The 19,808-nt window shown below is 44.5% G+C and overlaps 1 protein-coding gene across 1 annotated transcript in view; it reads left to right on the forward strand.

Annotated features, from left to right (window-relative positions):
* The window catches only part of LOC311105398 (mitogen-activated protein kinase-binding protein 1-like), a 72,872-nt gene that overhangs the window by 30,881 nt on the left and 22,183 nt on the right, over positions 1-19,808 (forward strand). Inside the window, exons 14-21 of the mRNA XM_084147544.1 lie at positions 360-430; positions 557-678; positions 13,849-13,924; positions 14,041-14,152; positions 14,491-14,554; positions 14,711-14,836; positions 16,776-16,876; positions 17,067-17,134. Of these exons, the coding sequence (XP_084003670.1) occupies positions 360-430; positions 557-678; positions 13,849-13,924; positions 14,041-14,152; positions 14,491-14,554; positions 14,711-14,836; positions 16,776-16,876; positions 17,067-17,134 (740 nt within the window). The remainder of the gene's footprint in view (positions 1-359; positions 431-556; positions 679-13,848; positions 13,925-14,040; positions 14,153-14,490; positions 14,555-14,710; positions 14,837-16,775; positions 16,877-17,066; positions 17,135-19,808) is intronic.

Genomic DNA, 19,808 nt, shown 5'->3' on the forward strand with positions numbered 1-19,808 from the left:
ACACACACACACGGTGGACACACACACACACACACACGGAGGACACACACACGGACACACACGGTGGACACACACACACACACACACACACACACACGGTGGACACACACACACGGTGGACACACACACGGTGGACACACACACGGTGGACACACACACACACACACACGGTGGACACACACACACGGAGGACACACACGGTGGACACACACACACACACACAGAGGACACACACACACACGGTGGACACACACACACACACACACATGGAGGACACACACACACGGAGGACACACACAAAAGAAAAGAGAAAGTGCTAACTAGTAGTTTGTCTCTGCCTGTTTTTCTGTGTGTTGTAGGTGTGAGCCCAGAAGTTCTTATGGTGAGCTGTGGTGCTGATAAGAGCATCTACTTCCGCACCGCTGAACAGGTGAACCTCTATTTACCATATATCCACTCACCATATAATAAATGGTCAAATTAAAATGTGTAAAAAATGCATTTAAGTTTGAATTGCAGCATTAACTCACCTCTGTCTCCCCCCCCCCCCCTCCAGTCGTCGGAGGGGCTGAACTTTGCCCGCAGTCACCACGTAGTAGAGAAGACCACTCTGTACGATATGGACCTGGACGCTACTCGCACCCACACAGCCATCGCCTGCCAGGACCGGAACATCAGGTACACATACGCCGCCATCGCCTGGCAGGACCGGAAACATTTTGAGAAATGTACCTGACCAAAATGCATTGCATGGTTGAGCGCTTCTAGTGTAGAGGCCTGGGCTATATCAGATACGTTTCTTCTTTCTTTGCATGGGGAAAAAAACACATTTCATGCAATTCTACTACACTTTATATGACTGGAGACATTAGCAATCTTTTTTGATACAAGAAATTACAGGGTAGCCTACTTTGCTGACACCTGACAAACAATCGATAAAAACAACATTGTCCATATAATAATAGTCCTGTGAGAAGCAAATGGAACATGACGTCCATCTCAACTGGAGGAGGACATTGTCCAAAAACAAACTTAAGTGGCACTGACCCAACAATGATAGTGAATATGCGCTGTGCGTACTCAGCGGGGATACGGCTGATGCTCTCCTCTGGTGCCCAATAGGTTTGGCTATAGGCCTGCAGTCGTGGTCAAACGTTTTGAGAATGACACAAGTATTGGTCTCCACGAAGTTCGCTGCCTCATTGTTGATGATTTGCAATTTGCATATACTCCAGAATGTCATGAAGAGTGATCAGATGAATTGCAATAAATTGCAAAGTCCCTCTTTGCCATGAAAATGAATTTACTCCCCAAAAAACATTTCCACTGCATTTCAGCCCTGCCACAAAAGGACCAGCTGCCATCATGTCAGTGATTGTCTTGTTAACACAGGTGAGAGTGTTGATGAGGACAAGGCTGGATATCACTCTGTCATGCTGATTGAGTTAGAATAACAGACTGGAAGCTTTAAAAGGAGGGTGGTGCTTGAAATCATTGTTCTTCCTCTGTTAACCATGGTTACCTGAAAGGAAACACATGCCCGTCATCATTGCTTTGCACAAAAAGGGCTTCACAGGCAAGGATATTGCTGCTAGTAAGATTGCACCTAAATCAACCATTTATCGGATCGTCAAGAACTTCAAGGAGAGAGGTTCAATTGTTGTAAAGAAGGCGTCAGGGCGCCCAAGAAAGTCCAGCAAGCGCCAGGACCGTCTCCTAAAGTTGATTCAGCTGCGGTATCGGGGCACCACCAGTGCAGCGCTTGCTCAGGAATGGCAGCAGGCAGGTGTGAGTGCATCTGCACGCACAGTGAGGCAAAGACTTTTGGAGGATGGCCTGGTGTCAAGAAGGGCAGCAAAAAAGCCACTTCTCTCCAGGAAAAACATCAGGGACAGACTGATATTCTGCAAAAGGTACAGGGATTGGACTGCTGAGGACTGGGGTAAAGTCATTTTCTCTGATGAATCCCCTTTCCGATTGTTTGGGCCATCCGGAAAACACCTTGTCCGGAGAAGAAAAGGTGAGCGCTACCATCAGTCCTGTGTCATGCCAACAGTAAAGCATCCTGAGACCATTCATGTGTGGGGTTGCTTCTCAGCCAAGGGAGTGGGCTCACTCACAATTTTGCCTAAGAACACAGCCATGAATAAAGAATGGTACCAACACATCCTCCGAGAGCAACTTCTCCCAATCATCCAAGAACAGTTTGGTGACGACCAATGCCTTTTCCAGCATGATGGAGCACCTTGCCATAAGGCAAAAGTGATAACTAAGTGGCTCGGGGAACAAAACATCGACATTTTGGGTCATGGCCAGGAAACTCCCCAGACCTTAATCCCATTGAGAACTTGTGGTCGATCCTCAAGAGGCGGGTGGACAAACAAAAATCCACAAATTCTGACAAACATTGATTATGCAAGAATGGGCTGCCATCAGTCAGGATGTGGCCCAGAAGTTAATTGACAGCATGCTAGGGCGAATTGCAGAGGGTCAACACCGCAAATATTGACTCTTTACATAAATTGAATGTAATTGTCAATAAAAGCCTTTGACACTTATGGAATGCTTGTAATTATACTTCAGTATACCATAGTAACATCTGACAAAAATATCTAAAAACACTGAAGCAGCAAAACTTTGTGGAGACCAATACTTGTCATTCTCAAAACTTTTGACAACGACTGTACTGTTCGCTCAATTATGTTGAGAATTTTGATAACATAAAAATACATTTGTCTTGTCTTTACAGCAATAGCCATTTGCTTTCCAAACCTGTTTTCCCGTGATTCTATTTTGAAATACTGCGATATGCCTGGCTGGGCTTCTACTGTCGCAACTCAACAATCATCTATTTGGTATTTGCCGCACGAGCCCAAATAGTGCGCTGCCTTTCCTTCTGACTGTAGGCCTAGCTTCCAAATATACTGTAAGGCAATGCGATTTTTAAAAACGTTAAAAAGCAATGAATCCGATGCAGCAGATCAGAACGTTTTCCCTTAAAATGTTAATAAACTATTATTTCTTAACATTAGAGCAACACACAAGCCATTAGGCTACCGGACAATGAAAGAAAGTTGGAAACCGATAGAACATGAGAGAAATAGGCTACTGGTTTCAATGGCGTATGGAAGTCTTTATATAATAATTGCCTCCATAGATATTGCCTGGGCTACCTTGAAGCAAGGTAAACCATAATATGTAGTGAAAACGTTCAGGTTTCAAACAATTAAGTAGCTATACAGTTGAAGTCGGAAGTTTACATACGCCTTAGCCAAATACATTTAAACTCAGTTTTTCACAATTCCTGACATTTAATCCTAGTAAAAATTCCCTGTCTTAGGTCAGTTAGGATCACCACTTTATTTTAAGAATGTGAAATGTCAGAATAATAGTAGAGATTTATTTCAGCTTTTATTTCTTTCATCACATTCCCAGTGGGTCAGAAGTTTACATACACTCAATTAGTATTTGGCAGCATTGCCTTTAAATTGTTTAACTTGGGTCAAGTGTTTTGGGTAGCCTTCCACAAGCTTCCCACAATAAATTGGGTGAATTTTGGCCCGTTCCTCCTGACAGAGCTGGTGTAACTGAGTCAGGTTTGTTGGCCTCCTTGCTCGCACACGCTTTTTCAATTCTGCCCACACATTTTCTATAGGATTGATATCAGGGCTTTGTGATGGCCACTCCAATACCTTGACTTTGTTGTCCTAAACCCATTTTGCCACAACTTTTGAAGTATGCTTGGGGTCATTGTCCATTTGGAAGACCCATTTGCGACCAAGCTTTAACTTCCTGACTGATGTCTTGAGATGTTGCTTCAATATATCCACATAATTTTTCTTCCTCATGATGCAATCTATTTTATGAAGCGCACCAGTCCCTCCTGCAGCAAAGCACCCCCACAGCATGATGCTGCCACCCCTGTGCTTCACGGTTGGGATGGTGTTCTTCGGCTTGCAAGTACCCCCTTTTTCCTCCAAACATAACGATGGTCATTATGGCCAAACAGTTCTATTTTTGTTTCATCAGGCCAGAGGACATTTCTCCAAAAAGTACGATCTTTGTCCCCATGTGCAGTTGCAAACCGTAGTCTGGCTTTTTAATGGCGGTTTTGGAGCAGTGGCTTCTTCCTTGCTGAGCGGCCTTTCAGGTTATGTTGTTATAGTACTCGTTTTACTGTGGATATAGATACTTTTTACCTGTTTCCTCCATCTTCACAAGGTCCTTTGCTGTTCTGGGATTGATTTGCACTTTTCGCACCAAAGTACGTTCATCTCTAGGAGACAGAACGCGTCTCCTTCCTGAGCGGTATGACGGCTGCGTGGTCCCATGGTGTTTATACTTGCGTACTATTGTTTGTACAGATGAACGTGGTACCTTCAGGCGTTTGGAAATTTCTCCCAAGGATGAACCAGGCTTGTGGAGGTCTACCATTTTTTTTTTCTGACTTGGCTGATTTCTTTTGATTTTTCCATGATGTCAAGCAAAGAGGCACTGAGTTTGAAGGTAGGCCTTGAAATACATCCACAGGTACACCTCAAATTGACTCAAATGATGTCAATTAGCCTATCAGAAGCTTCTAAAGCCATGACATCTTTTTGTGGAATTTTGCAAGCTGTTTAAAGGCACAGTCAACTAAGCGTATGGAAACTTCTGACCCGCTGGAATTGTGATACAGTGAAATAATCTGTCTGTAAACAATTGTTGGAAAAATTACTTGTGTCATGCATAAAGTAGATGTCCTAACCGACGTGCCAAAACTATAGTTTGTTAACAAGAAATTTGTGGAGTGGTTGAAAAACGAGTTTTAATGACTCCAACCTAAGTGTATGTAAACTTCCGACTTCAACTGTATGTTTTAAAATGCATACTGCCTCCAGCTCATTGCAAAGTGGTGTGTGACGCCATGCATTTGAATGATGAATGTGAAGCGAGCTTCAATTACCAGTTGAGAAATAAAAATACTAGCTCTTTTTAATCATGGCCCAAAAAACTATTTTTAACACATTTAATTATTGGTCAATGATTGGGCTTATAAAACAGACAGATTTGACCAAAAGTTTGGACACACCTACTCATTCAAGGGTTTTATAGATTAGAGTTGAGAGCATTAAGGAAAGAAATTCCACAAATTTAACTTTTAAGACGGCACACCTGTTAATTGAAATGCATTCCAGGTGACTACCTCATGAAGCTGGTTGAGAGAATGCCAAGAGTGTGCAAAGCTGTCATCAAGGCAAAGGGAGGCTACTTTGAAGAATCTCAAATATAAAATATATTTGGATGTAACACTTTTTTGGTTACTACATGATTCCATATGTGTTATTTCATAGTTTTGATGTCTTCACTGTTATTCTACAATGTAGAAAATAGTAAAAATAAAGGAAAAACCCTGGAATGAGTAGGTGTGTCTAAACTTTTGACTGGTACTGTATGTATATCTCGAACATACACAAGCGCCAATTGAATTCCACTAAATTATGCAAATTATCCCATTGACCGATAAGCATATTTAGAATGAGATGGAGGTAGGAATGTATAGGGGTAAGGTGACAATGATTCAGGATATATGATAGAGTAGCAGCAATGTATATGATAATTGTATGTGAGTGGGGGTGTGTAGAGTCAGTATAAATGTGCATTATGTGTGTGAGCAAATGGTGGAGTGTGTGTAGGGCCCTGTGAGTGCAGAGACAGTGCAAAAAATTAAATACGAGGGTCCGTGTAGCCGTTCTGTTAGCTATTGAGCAGTCTTATTATGTCTTGGGGATAGAAGCTGTTCAGGAGCCTGTTAGTGTCAGACTTGATGCAGAGGTACCGCCTGCCGTGCGGAATCATAGATAAGTCTTTGGCTGGAGTCTAATGATTTTCAGGGCCTTCATTTCACACCGCCTGATATAGAGGTCCTGGATGGCAGGGAGCTCGGCCCCAGTGAGGTTCTGGGCTGTCCGCACCACCCTCTGTAGCGCCATACGATCGAGGGCGGTGCTATTGCCATACCAAGCAGTGACGCAGCCCCGGGGTCCTAAGCTTGGTGACGAGCTTAGAGGGGACAATGGCGTTGAACGCTGAGCTGTAGTCAATGAACAGCTTTCTCGCATACAGTGGGGAGAACAAGTATTTGATACACTGCCGATTTTGCAGGTTTTCCTACTTACAAAGCATGTAGAGGTCTGTAATTTTTATCATAGGTACACTTCAACTGTGAGAGACGGAATCTAAAACAAAAATCCAGAAAATCACATTGTATGATTTTTAAGTAATTAATTTGCATTTTATTGCATGACATAAGTATTTGATACATCTGAAAAGCAGAACTTAATATTTGGTACAGAAACCTTTGTTTGCAATTACAGAGATCATACGTTTCCTGTAGGTCTTGACCAGGTTTGCACACACTGCAGCAGGTATTTTGGCCCACTCCTCCATACAGACCTTCTCCAGATCCTTCAGGTTTCGGGGCTGTCGCTGGGCAATACGGACTTTCAGCTCCCTCCAAAGATTTTCTATTGGGTTCAGGTCTGGAGACTGGCTAGGCCACTCCAGGACCTTGAGATGCTTCTTACGGAGCCACTCCTTAGTTGCCCTGGCTGTGTGTTTCGGGTCGTTGTCATGCTGGAAGACCCAGCCACGACCCATCTTCAATGCTCTTACTGAGGGAAGGTGGTTGTTGGCCAAGATCTCGCGATACATGGCCCCATCCATCCTCCCCTCAATACGGAACAGGAGGGCTTCTTAAAGAAAAACTAACAGGTCTGTGAGAACCGGAATTCTTACTGGTTGGTAGGTGATCAAATACTTATGTCATGCAATAAAATGCAAATTAATTACTTAAAATACATACATTGTGATTTTCTGGATTTTTGTTTTAGATTCCATCTCTCACAGTTGAAGTGTACCTATGATAAAAAATTACAGACGTCTACATGCTTTGTAAGTAGGAAAATCTGCAAAATCGGCAGTGTATCAAATACTTGTTCTCCCCACTGTAGGTATTCCTCTTATCTAGGTGGGAGAGGGCAGTGTGGAGTGCAATTGTGATTGCGTCGTCTATGGCTCTGTTGGGGCGATATGCATATTGGAGTGGGTCTAGGGTGTCTGGGACGATGGAGTTGTGTGCCATAACCAGCCTTTCAAAGCACTTCATGATTACAGATGTGAGCGCTACAGGGCGGTAGTCATTGTGGCATGAAGCCTTAAGAGTTCTTGGGAACAGGAATGATGGTGGTCGTCTTAAAACGTGGGGATTACAAACTAGGACAAGGAGAGGTTGAAAATTACTGTGAATATTCCTGCCAGATGTTCTGTGCATGCTTTGAGAACACGCCCTGGAATACCGTTGGGCGCCACGGCCTTGTGGGTGTTAACCTGATTTAAAGGCCTTAATCGTGTCAGCCTCTGGGTCGGGTGGTGGCCCTCACACCTGGCACGATGTTATTGTTAAACCTGATATGTGTATGTACAGTATATTACATAAACATCACATTAGACTCGTAATAAGGCTAAGTAATTAGCTTGTGCCATGGCTCATGGGAGAGGGAGGGAAAGCGTGTAGGTATCTCACCACAGGAACATAAGAGAAAAAAAACAATGAATCTAAGAGCTTTTATAAGCATCTGAGTTGTTTTGGATTCAAAAACCGAGTTGGTGACCAATTGTATTACTGTAAAGTGAACCTCCAATCAGACCTACATAATAAAATCACAACAGAACCTCTGCTTCTCAGAGGTGTGACAATGGGGGTTGGCAAGACCAACACAGAGAAGGCTGAATTCTTAAGACAACACAGAATAAATTCATCCAGACGATAAGAGGAGTCCCTTCCGGCCTGATTAAAGACCGTACTCACGTCGGCCTCGGCGAGCCAGATCACACAGCCTTCTGGGTCGGTGACGGCCCTCATACCCGGCTCGATATTGTTGTTGTTGTCAAACCGTGCATAAAATGCATTGAGTTCCTCTGGTTAGAGAGGCATCGTTGGGCAGATCACGGCTGGATCTTCCTCTGTGATCTGTAATGGACTGTAGCCCCTGTCACATGCGGCGGGCGTCGGAGCCTGTGGAATATGATTCCACCTTATTCCTATATTGTCCTTTTGCCCATTTGATGACTCTGCGGAGGTCGTAGCGGGACTTCTTGTACTTGATCCTGTCTTGGGCCGTAGCATCAGGGTTGGCTGCAATAGCCCTTTGTGTGGTAGTCCTGTCCTTTAGTTTAGCGCCGACCTCTGTGTTAATCCAGGGCTTTTGAATCCGCGCTATTTGAATCCGCGCTAGCAAAGCATTCCTGTTGCATAATCTCTGATTCTAGTGACCATTTCTCAACGGAGCTAGTCACGGGTACTTCCTGTTTTGAGCTTCTGCTTGTAAGCAGGAGTACGGAGTCATGGTCTGATTTGACGAATGGGGGACGAGGGAGGGCCTTGTATGCTTGCTTGTGGGTAGAGTAACAGTGGTCTAGGACTTTATCGCCCCTAGTGGCGAGGGAGACGTGTTGATGGAAGTTGGGCATCACGTGTCTTAATGACGCAGAATTAAAATCGCCGGCAACCAAAAAAGGATGTACGTTTTCCTGCTTGTTTATAGCCTTGTACAGTTCGTTAAGTGCCAGCTTGTTCTATTTGTCTTGTGGTGGAATGTATACAACAGTCACGATAACAGCTGAAAACTCCCTCGGGAGGTAGAAGGGTCTGCATTTGACCATCAGGTATTCCAAGACGGGTGAGCAGTGGGTAGACACTTCCACCGCGCTGGAATTAGAGCACCAGTTGGAGTTGATGAAGAGGCAAACACCTCCCCCTCTTGATTTCCCCGACTCCACTGCCCTGTCCGCCCAGTGAATGGAGAATCCATCGAGTTGGATAGCCATGGGGGGTATCTTGTCCGAGAGCCATATTTCAGAAAGCAAATAATATTTGCAGTTTACACATACAGTTCCAGACAAATATATGGGCGCCCTTGCACTTTTCTTAAATAATTTCCTATTTCCTCTCAAATAAGTTAAAACAAATAAAAATTTTAAAAAACGTTAGAAAATCAAGGCAAATGGCATGGACCAAATTATAGACTCCCTGGTTGCACAGCCTTTGGCCAAGACAACTGCAGACTAATGCTTCTTGTAGCCATCAGTGATCTTGCTGCACCTTTCTACTGGCAATTTTGCCCACTTTTCAGCAGCAAACTGTTCTAATTCTTCAATGTTTGAGGGTTGTCCTCCACCAACTGCTGTTTTCAGCTCTCACCATAGGTTATGGTTGGCGATTCCGATCTGGTGTCTTTGCTGGCCAGTGTTTCTTCGTGAACCATTCCAGGGTGCTTTATGATGTGGGTTTGGGGATGTTGTCTTGCTGGAAGAGACACAACCTTCAACAGAGACAGTTTTTGGACAATGGGTTGAACATTACACTCTTTTTAATTGAATGCTTCATTTGGTCATTGTTGGACATACAGTGCCTTCGGAAAGTATTCAGACCCCTTGACTTTTTCCGCATTTTGGTACGTTACAGCCTTCTTCTAAAATGAATTACATTTCCCTCATCAATCTACACACAATACCCCATAATGACAAAGCGAAAACAAGTTTTTAGAAATGTTTGCAAATGTAAAAAAAATACAAAACTGAAATATGACATTTACATAAGTATTCAGACCCTTTACTCAGTACTGACGCTACAAGCTTGGCACACCTGTATTTGGGGAGTTTCTCCCATTCTTCTCTGCAGATCCTCTCAAGCTCTGTCAGGTTGGATGGGGAGTGTCGCTGCACAGCTATTTTCAGGTCTCTCCAGAGATGTTCGATCGGGTTCAAGTCCGGGCTCTGGCTTGGCCACTCAAGGACATTCAGAGACTTGTCCCGAAGCCACTCCTGCGTTGTCTTGGCTGTGTGCTTAGGGTCTTAAACAATTTTCCTTATCAATCTACACACAATACCCCATAATGACAAAGCAAAAACAGTTAAAAAAAGAAAAGTTTAGCTAATGCATATATAAAAAAATATGTATTTACATAAGTATTCAGACCCTTTGCTATGAAACTCGAAATAGACCTCAGGTGCATCCTATTTACATTGATCATCCTTGATGTTTCTACAATTTGATTGGAGTCCATCTGGGGTAAATTCAATTGATTGGACATGATTTGGAAAGGCACACACCTGTCTATATAAGTCCCACAGTTGTCAGTGCATGTCAGAGCAAAAACCAAACCATGAGGTCGAAGGAATTGTACGTAGAGCTCCGAGACAGGATTGTGTTGAGGCAAAGATCTGGGGAAGGGTACCAAACAATTTCTGCCGCATTGAAGGTCCCCAAGAACAAAGTTTGGAACCACCAAGACTCTTCCTAGAGCTGGCCACCCGGCCAAACTGAGCAATCGGGGGAGAAGGGCCTTGGTCAGGGAAGTGGCCAAGAACCCGATGGTCACTCTGACAGAGGTCCAGAGTTCCTCTGTGGGGATGGGAGAACCTTCCAGAAGGACAACCATCTCTGCAGCAATCCACCAATCAGGCCTTTATGCTAGAGTGGCCAGACAGAAGCCACTCCTCAGTAAAAGGCACATGACAGCCCGCTTGGAGTTTGCCAAAAGGAACCTAAAGGACTCTCAGACCATGAGAAACAAGATTCTCTGGTCTAATGAAACCAAGATTGAGCTCTTTGGCCTGAATGCCAAGCGTCACGTCTGGAGGAAACCTGGCACCATCCCTACGGCGAAGCATGGTGGTTGCAGCATCATGCTGTGGGGATGTTTTTCAGCAGCAGGGACTGGGAGACTAGTCAAGATCGAGGGAAAGATGAACGGAGCAAAGTACAGAGATCCTTGATGAAAATCTGCTCCAGAGCGCTCAGGACCTCAGACTGGGGCGAAGGTTCACCTTCCAACAGGACAACTACCCTAAGCCAAGTCAAGACAACGCAGAAGTGGCTTCGGGACAAGACTTGAATCCGATCTAACATCTCTGGAGAGACCTGAAAATAGCTGTGCAGAGACACTCCCCATCCAACCTGACAGAACTTGAGAGTATCTGCAGAGAAGAATGGGAGAAACTCCCCAAATACAGGTGTGCCAAGCTTGTAGCGTCATACCCAAGAAGACTCGAGGCTGTAATCGCTGCCAAAGGTGCTTCAACAAAGTACTGAGTAAAGGGTCTGAATATTTATGTAAATGTTATGTTTGTATTTTTTAATAAATTAGTAAAAAATGTCTAAACCTGTTTTTGCTTTGTCATTATGGGGTTTTGCGTGTAGATTGATGAGGGGGAAAAAACAATTTAATCAATTTTAGAATAAGACTGTAACAAAATGGAAAAAGTCAAGGGGTGTGAATACTTTCAGAATGCACTGTAAAATACTGAAATAAAAACACCAGAAAATCAGCTCCAAGTGATTTTAGTTTTGGAGATCTGTTCCAAAGTATTCCCATGCATAATAGAGCGCTATACACTGAGTATACCAAACATTAGGAACACCTTCCTAACATTGAGTTGCTACCCCCCGTTTTGCCCTCAGAACCGCCTCAATTCGTCAGGGCATAGACTCTACAAGGTGTCGAAAGCGCTCCACAGGGATGCTGGCCCATGTTGACTCCAATGCATTCCACAGTTGTGTCCAGTTGGCTGGATGTCCTTTGGGTTGTGGACCATTTTTGATACACACGGGAAACTGTTGAGCGTGAAAAACCCAACAGCGTTGCAGTTCTTGACACAAACCGGTGCGCCTGGCACCTTCTACCATACCCCGTTCAAAGGCACTTAAATATTTTGTCTTGCCCATTCACCCTCTGATTTGCACACATACACAATCTATTTCTCAACTGTCTCAAAGCACTAAAATCCTTCTTTAACATGTCTCCTCTCGTTCATCTACACTGATTTTGAAGTGGATTTAACAAGTGACATCAATAAGGGATCATAGCTTTCACCTGGATTCACCTGGTCAGTCTGTCATGGAAAGAGCAGGTGTTCTTAATGTTTTGTACACTCTGTATGTGATCGTATACAAATGTAAGCAAGGTTTAAAGTCATTGTTTTAGTGAAATGTTATATCCGTTTGGGCTTCTTGCAGTCAATTTAGTCAACACATTATTTGTAATTATGTTCTGGTCCCCTTAAGAAAATAATCAGCCCATGGCTGAATCTAGCCTTCATGGCCTCCCCTGTGTAGTGTTCCTAACACTGACCCCTGTGTAGTGTTCCTAACCTTGACCCCTGTGTAGTGTTCCTAACCTTGACCCCTGTGTAGTGTAAAGTTCCTAACCTTGACCCCTGTGTAGTGTTCCTAACCTTGACCCCTGTGTAGTGTTCCTAACCTTGACCCCTGTGTAGTGTTCCTAACCTTGACCCCTGTGTAGTGTTCCTAACACTGACCCCTGTGTAGTGTTCCTAACCTTGACCCCTGTGTAGTGTTCCTAACCTTGACCCCTGTGTAGTGTAAAGTTCCTAACCTTGACCCCTGTGTAGTGTTCCTAACCTTGACCCCTGTGTAGTGTGTTCCTAACCTTGACCCCTGTGTAGTGTAAAGTTCCTAACCTTGACCCCTGTGTAGAGTGTTCCTAACCTTGACCCCTGTGTAGAGTGTTCCTAACCTTGACCCCTGTGTAGTGTGTTCCTAACCTTGACCCCTGTGTAGTGTGTTCCTAACCTTGACCCCTGTGTAGTGTGTTCCTAACCTTGACCCCTGTGTAGAGTGTTCCTAACCTTGACCCCTGTGTAGTGTGTTCCTAACCTTGACCCCTGTGTAGTGTTCCTAACCTTGACCCCTGTGTAGTGTTCCTAACCTTGACCCCTGTGTAGTGTTCCTAACCTTGACCCCTGTGTAGTGTTCCTAACCTTGACCCCTGTGTAGTGTTCCTAACCTTGACCCCTGTGTAGTGTGTTCCTAACCTTGACCCCTGTGTAGTGTGTTCCTAACCTTGACCCCTGTAGAGTGTTCCTAACCTTGACCCCTGTGTAGTGTTCCTAACCTTGACCCCTGTGTAGAGTGTTCCTAACCTTGACCCCTGTGTAGAGTGTTCCTAACCTTGACCCCTGTGTAGTGTTCCTAACCTTGACCCCTGTGTAGTGTGTTCCTAACCTTGACCCCTGTGTAGTGTGTTCCTAACCTTGACCCCTGTAGAGTGTTCCTAACCTTGACCCCTGTGTAGAGTGTTCCTAACCTTGACCCCTGTGTAGTGTGTTCCTAACCTTGACCCCTGTGTAGTGTTCCTAACCTTGACCCCTGTAGAGTGTTCCTAACCTTGACCCCTGTAGAGTGTTCCTAACCTTGACCCCTGTGTAGAGTGTTCCTAACCTTGACCCCTGTGTAGAGTGTTCCTAACCTTGACCCCTGTAGAGTGTTCCTAACCTTGACCCCTGTAGAGTATTCCTAACCTTGACCCCTGTGTAGAGTGTTTCTAACCTTGACCCCTGTGTAGAGTGTTCCTAACCTTGACCCCTGTAGAGTGTTCCTAACCTTGACCCCTGTGTAGAGTGTTCCTAACCTTGACCCCTGTGTAGAGTGTTCCTAACCTTGACCCCTGTGTAGAGTGTTCCTAACCTTGACCCCTGTGTAGAGTGTTCCTAACCTTGACCCCTGTGTAGAGTGTTCCTAACCTTGACCCCTGTGTAGAGTGTTCCTAACCTTGACCCCTGTGTAGAGTGTTCCTAACCTTGACCCCTGTGTAGAGTGTTCCTAACCTTGACCCCTGTGTAGAGTGTTCCTAACCTTGACCCCTGTGTAGTGTTCCTAACCTTGACCCCTGTGTAGAGTGTTCCTAACCTTGACCCCTGTGTAGTGTTCCTAACCTTGACCCCTGTGTAGAGTGTTCCTAACCTTGACCCCTGTGTAGAGTGTTCCTAACCTTGACCCCTGTGTAGAGTGTACAACGTGAAGAGTGGCAAGATGAAGAAGTGTTTCAAAGGTTCTACAAGTGACGACGGAACACTGTTGAAGGTGAGCGGAGACATCGCTATTTAACTAACGGGACAAACCTGTCTAATGTCATATTAGCTTTCTACTGTATGTCAACGTTTCTTATTCCATGGTTTGTTGTCATTTTGTGCAACTAGGTTCAGATGGACCCCGCTGGGATCTACCTAGCAACAAGCTGCTCTGATAAGAGCATCTGTATCTTTGACTATGAGTCAGGAGAGTGTGTGGCCACCTTGTTCGGTCACTCAGGTAGCTCTACTCTTCCTCACCTCTTTCCTCCTCCTCTTCCTCCTCCCGTCTCTGGTGCCCTCTGACCCTCTGACTCCTCCTCTTCCTCCTCCCGTCTCTGGTGCCCTCTGACTCCTCCTCTTCCTCCTCCCGTCGCCCTCTGACTCCTCCTCTTCCTCCTCCCGTCTCTGGTGCCCTCTGACCCTCTGACTCCTCCTCTTCCTCCTCCCGTCTCTGGTGCCCTCTGACCCTCTGACTCCTCCTCTTCCTCCTCCCGTCTCTGGTGCCCTCTGACTCCTCCTCTTCCTCCTCCCGTCTCTGGTGCCCTCTGACCCTCTGACTCCTCCTCTTCTCCGTAGAGATTGTAACTGGGATGAGGTTCAGCCAGGACTGCAGACACCTCATCACCGTATCTGGAGACAGGTAAACATGCTCCTTAGCCAAACTATTTTAGGCAGTGGGCAACAGGTGCCCTTCCTTTTTTACAATGACAGAGTAAACACTGCCCTACCATATCCTTCTGAGGCTGTTTCCGGATACAGTTCGTTTCAGTTGTGTTCTGTGTTTGTCTGTCTCTAGCTGTGTGTTCCTGTGGAGGCTGGACTCCCAGATGACTAACTCTATGAGGAAGAGGCTGGCTGAGAGGAAACAGACAGCTGGAGTAAAGACTACTGCCAGAGCCCCGACAAAGGAGCATGTTATCAGGTATGTACACTGAACAAAAATATAAACCCAACATGTAAAGTGTTGGTCCCATGATTCATGAGCTGAAATAAAAGATCCCAGAAATGTTCCCTACGCACAAAAAGCTTATTTCTCTCAAATCTGCACATTTGTTTACATCCCCTTTAGTACACATTTCACCTTTGCCAAGATAATTCATCCACCTGACAGGTGTGGCATATCAAGAAGCTGATTAAACAGCATGATCAATATACAGGTGTACCTTGTGCTGGGGACAATAAAAGGCCACTCTAAAATGTGCAGTTTTGTCATACAACACAATGCCACAGATGTCTCAAGTTTTGAGGGAGCGTGTAATTGGCATGCTGACTGCAGGAATGTCCACCAGAGCTGTTACCAGATAATTGAATGTTCATTTCTTTACCATAAGCCACCTCCAACTTCGTTTTAGAGAATTTGGCAGTACGTCCAACCGGCCTCACAACCGCAGACCACATGTATGGCGTCGTGTGGGTGAGCGGTTTGCTGATGTCAACGTTGTGAACAGAGTGCCCCATGGTGGCGGTGGGGTTATGGTATGGGCAGGCATAAGCTACGGACAACGAACACAATTGCATTTTATCGATGGCAGTTTGAATACACAGAGATACCGTTACGAGATCCTGAGGCCCATTGTTGTGCCATTCATCCGCCGCCATCACCTCGTTTCAGCATGATAATGCCCGGCCCCATGTCACAAGGATCTGTACACAATTCCTGGAAGCTATCCCAGTTCTTCTATGGCCTGCATACTCACCAGACGTCACCTTGTGAGCATGTTTGGGATGCTCTGGATCGACGTGTACGACTGCGTGTTCCAGTTCCTGCCAATATCCAGCAACTTCCGCACATCCACAGGACAACATTCCACAGGCCACAATCAACAGCCTGATCAACTCTATGCGAAGGAGATGTGTCACACTGCATGAGTCAAATGGTGGTCACACCAGACACTGACTGGTTTTCTGATCCACGCCCCTACTTTTTTTAAAAGGTATCTGTGACCAACGGATGCATATCTCTATTCCCAGTCGTGAAATCCATAACTCAGTAAAATCTTTGAAATTGTTGCGTTTTTATATTTTTTGTCTGGGAATACAGATATGCATCTGTTGGTCACAGATACCTTAAAAAAAAAAAAAAATAGGGGCGTGGTTCAGAAAACCGGTCAGCAACCAACATCGTGTTCGTGAGAGTCTCCCCTTTCCATAGAGTGGTCTTAATAGTTTTTAGGCCAAACCATTCGGACGCTACAGACGTTTTCGTGAGAAGACTGATTTTCAGGATGTCTCCATGGTCTGACGAACACCGCTGTAGCTCGGCCACTTTCCACTACCTATGTCGGCCTTCCGCATCTGGATTGAGACGCAAAGAAACTGATATCACTAGCTTAAACTGACGGATTTTGATTATGTTATATTGACGCACAAAGGATTTTTAAGCCTTGAGACAACAATTGAGAAATGGATTGTGTATGTGTGCCATTTAGAGGGTGACTGGGCAAGACAACATTTGTCCCTTTTGAGCGGGGTATGGTAGTAGGTGCCAGGCGCACCAGGACCAGGACCATTTCACATGGTCAGAAAAACCTGTACTTTGACAGCCCCTCAGTCTCTCCAGTTCATTCCCTCTACCACAGCTATTACTTTAGACTAGAGCTGAGAACTAATGCTAATTTGTTCCATTTTATAACCTTGCCTGATTTTGAATCGGTCATTCTCAGTTCTAGTAAAGGCACTGCTCTATAGAAGTTATCTGGTGACAGACAGCCTGTCTGTGGGTGGGTGTGAGGTGTCTGTGGGTGGGTGTGAGGTGTCTGTGGGTGGGTGTGAGGTGTCTGTGGGTGGGTGTGAGGTGGGTGTGTGAGGTGTCTGTGGGTGGGTGAGTGAGGTGTGTGAAGTGTCTGTTTCTGTGTGTCCAGGAGAGAGACCTTCATCACTGTGCCGTTCGGCTGCCTCCCCCAGACAGAAGAGGAAGAGGAAGATGACCCCAGGACTCCAGCTAGATGTGACATCACTCACGGTAAGACCACTCATATTAACTTACAGAGATTACATAAGAGTGTGGAATTGAATCAGGAATGTGAATGAATTCAGAAATTCAATTTGCGAATAACAATGACTCTCCATGCCACAAGCTCAGAGATAGGGGAAACTGTTCGAATTTGCAACAGACTTTGGCTTAATCAATGTTTTAACAGTCTCTCCTCCAGACTGTCTTGCTCTAGACCCCATGGTTCTACAGACCAACGGCAAACTGCCCATGTGGGCCAGGAAACTGGTGAGTCTGACGGGACCATATAGTCTATATCAGGGCTGCCCAACTCCGGTCCTGCAGGGCCCACACTTCTGGTCTTCATCCTCTCCTTCAATTAACTACCAGTAGAAACAAAAACCAGAAATGTTTTGGCCCTCCATGTCCGGAATTGAATAGCCCTGATAGACCAATGTCTCCTGGGAATTGTCTTAATACTAGTCTGGATAAGATTAAGACATAGAATATAAACAGTGTTATAGAATTGAGCATCAGCTTCCCCAGCTAGTGCCTTCAGAAAGTATTCACACCCCTTGATCTTTTTCCACATTTTGTTGTTACAGCCTGAATTTAAAATGTATTACATTTCATCAACAAGAAAGTCACTGGCCTACACACAATACCCCGTAATGTCAAAGTGGAATTCTATTTTTCAAAATGTGTACAAATTTATAAAAAATGAAAAGCTTAAATGTCTTGAGTCAATAAGTATTCATCCCCTTTGTTGTGGCTAGACTAAATACGTTCAGGAGGAAAAATGTGCTTAACAAGTCACATAATAAGTTACATGGACTCACTCTGTGTGCAATAATAGTGTTTAACATGATTTTTGAATGACTACCTCATCTTTGTACCCCACACATACAATTATCTGTAAGGTTCCTCCGTTGAGCAGTGAATTTCAACCACAAAGACCAGGGAGGTTTTCCAATGCCTCGAAAGAAGGGCACCTATTGGTAGATGGGTAAAAAAATTAAAAAAGCAGACATTGAATATCCCTTTGGGCATGATGATGTTATTAATTACACTTTGGATGGTGTCTCAATATACCCAGCCACTACAAAGATACAGGCGTCCTTCTTAACTCAGTTGCCGGAGAGGAAGGAAACCACTTAGGGATTTCACCATGAGGCCAATGGTGACTTTAAAACAGTTACAGAGTTTAATGATAGGAGAAAACTGAGGATGGATCAACAACATTGTAGTTACTCCACAATACTAGCCTAATTGACAGAGTGAAGCCTTTACTAAATAAACTGAAGTAAAACTGCAAAAAATGTGGCAAAGCAGTTCACTTTATGTCCTGAATACAAAGTGTTATGTTTGGGGCAAATCCAATACAACACATTGAGTACCACTTTCAATATTTTTAAGCATAGTGGTGGCTGCATCATGTTATGGGTATGCTTGTAATCGTTAAGGACTGTGGAGTTTTTCGGGATAAAAAAGAAACAGACTGGAGCTAAACACAGGAAAAATCCTAGAGGAAAACCTGGGTCAGTCTGCTTTCCAACAGACACTGGGAGATGAATTCAGCTTTCAGCAGGACAATAATCTAAAACACATGGCCAAATCTACACTGGAGTTGCTTACCAAGAAGAGAGTGAATGTTCCTGAGTGGCCGAGTTAGTTTTGACTTACACTGAACAAAAATATAAACGCAACATGTAAAGTGTTGGGCCCATGTTTCATCAGCTGAAATAAAAAATGCCAGAAATGTTCCATACGCAAAAAAGCTTTTTTCTCTAAAATTGTGCACAAATTTGTTTACATCCCTGTTAGTGAGCATTTATCCTTTGCCAATATAATCCATAAAACTGACAGGTGTGGCATATCAAGAAGCTGATTAAACAGCATGGTCACTACACAGGTGCACCTTGTGCTGGGAACAATAAAAGGCCACTCTAAAATGTGCAGTTTTGTCACACAACACAATGCCACAGGTGTCTCAAGTTTTGAGGGAGCATGCAATTGGCATGCTGACTGCAGGAATGTTCACCAGAGCTGTTGCCAGAGAATTGAATGGTAATTTCTCTACCATAAGCCGCCTCCAACGTCGTTTTAGAGAATTTGGCAGTACGTCCTACCGGCCTCACATCCGCAGACCATGTGTAACCACACCAGCCCAGGACCTCTACATCCGGCTTTGTGGGGAAAAACTCATTCTGATTGGTTGGGCCTGGCTTTACTGTATAAAGCTGCATGAAGATCTACGGCAAAACTTGAAAATGGTTGTCTAGCAACGATCAACAACAAATTTGACAGAGCTTGAAGAATTTTGAAAAGAATAATGGGCAAATAATGTACAATCAAGGTGTGCAATGCTGTTAAGTCGTGTTCACATTGGCAGTTTGAACTGTCTCAAATCCTATTTATTTCCATATATAATCTTTTTTCTATTTCCTGCAGTCTGAACAGCCAAAACGCACATGGAATCGGATATTTCAAGACGCATTTCAAACCACCTTCGTAGGTGGTTTGAAGTCAGATATAAATCTGATTTCTGGCCATGTGACTTCAAATCTGATTTTATTTTCCCTCAAGTGATTTTTAGACTTATTCAGCACATCTTGTTGCTTGCTAGCTACTCTGTTGACAGTTTGACAAGAACATGTGGTACGTTAGCTAACTAGCTTGTTAATCGTTTAGAAAGAAATGAGTGAACGTGTTAGAAAGCTAAACAGCCGGCTAGCTAGTTGACTGCTGTGGCTAGCCGAAAAGGAGTCCTTTTGAAAGTTGGATCATCTTATCCTTTGAGGCTTTAAAAGTGTTCTTACACTATATGATTTAGAACATTCAAAACTGGGAAACGTCACTACAGACCCTGGTTAAATTCCAGGCTGTATCACAATCCGGCCGTGATTGGGCGGCGCACAATTGGCCCAGCTTCGGCCCGGGTTTAGCCGGTGTAGGCCGTCAT

The sequence above is a fragment of the Coregonus lavaretus genome (assembly GCF_964263955.1).
Source record: "Coregonus lavaretus genome assembly, chromosome: 30".
Taxonomy (NCBI): domain Eukaryota; kingdom Metazoa; phylum Chordata; class Actinopteri; order Salmoniformes; family Salmonidae; genus Coregonus; species Coregonus lavaretus.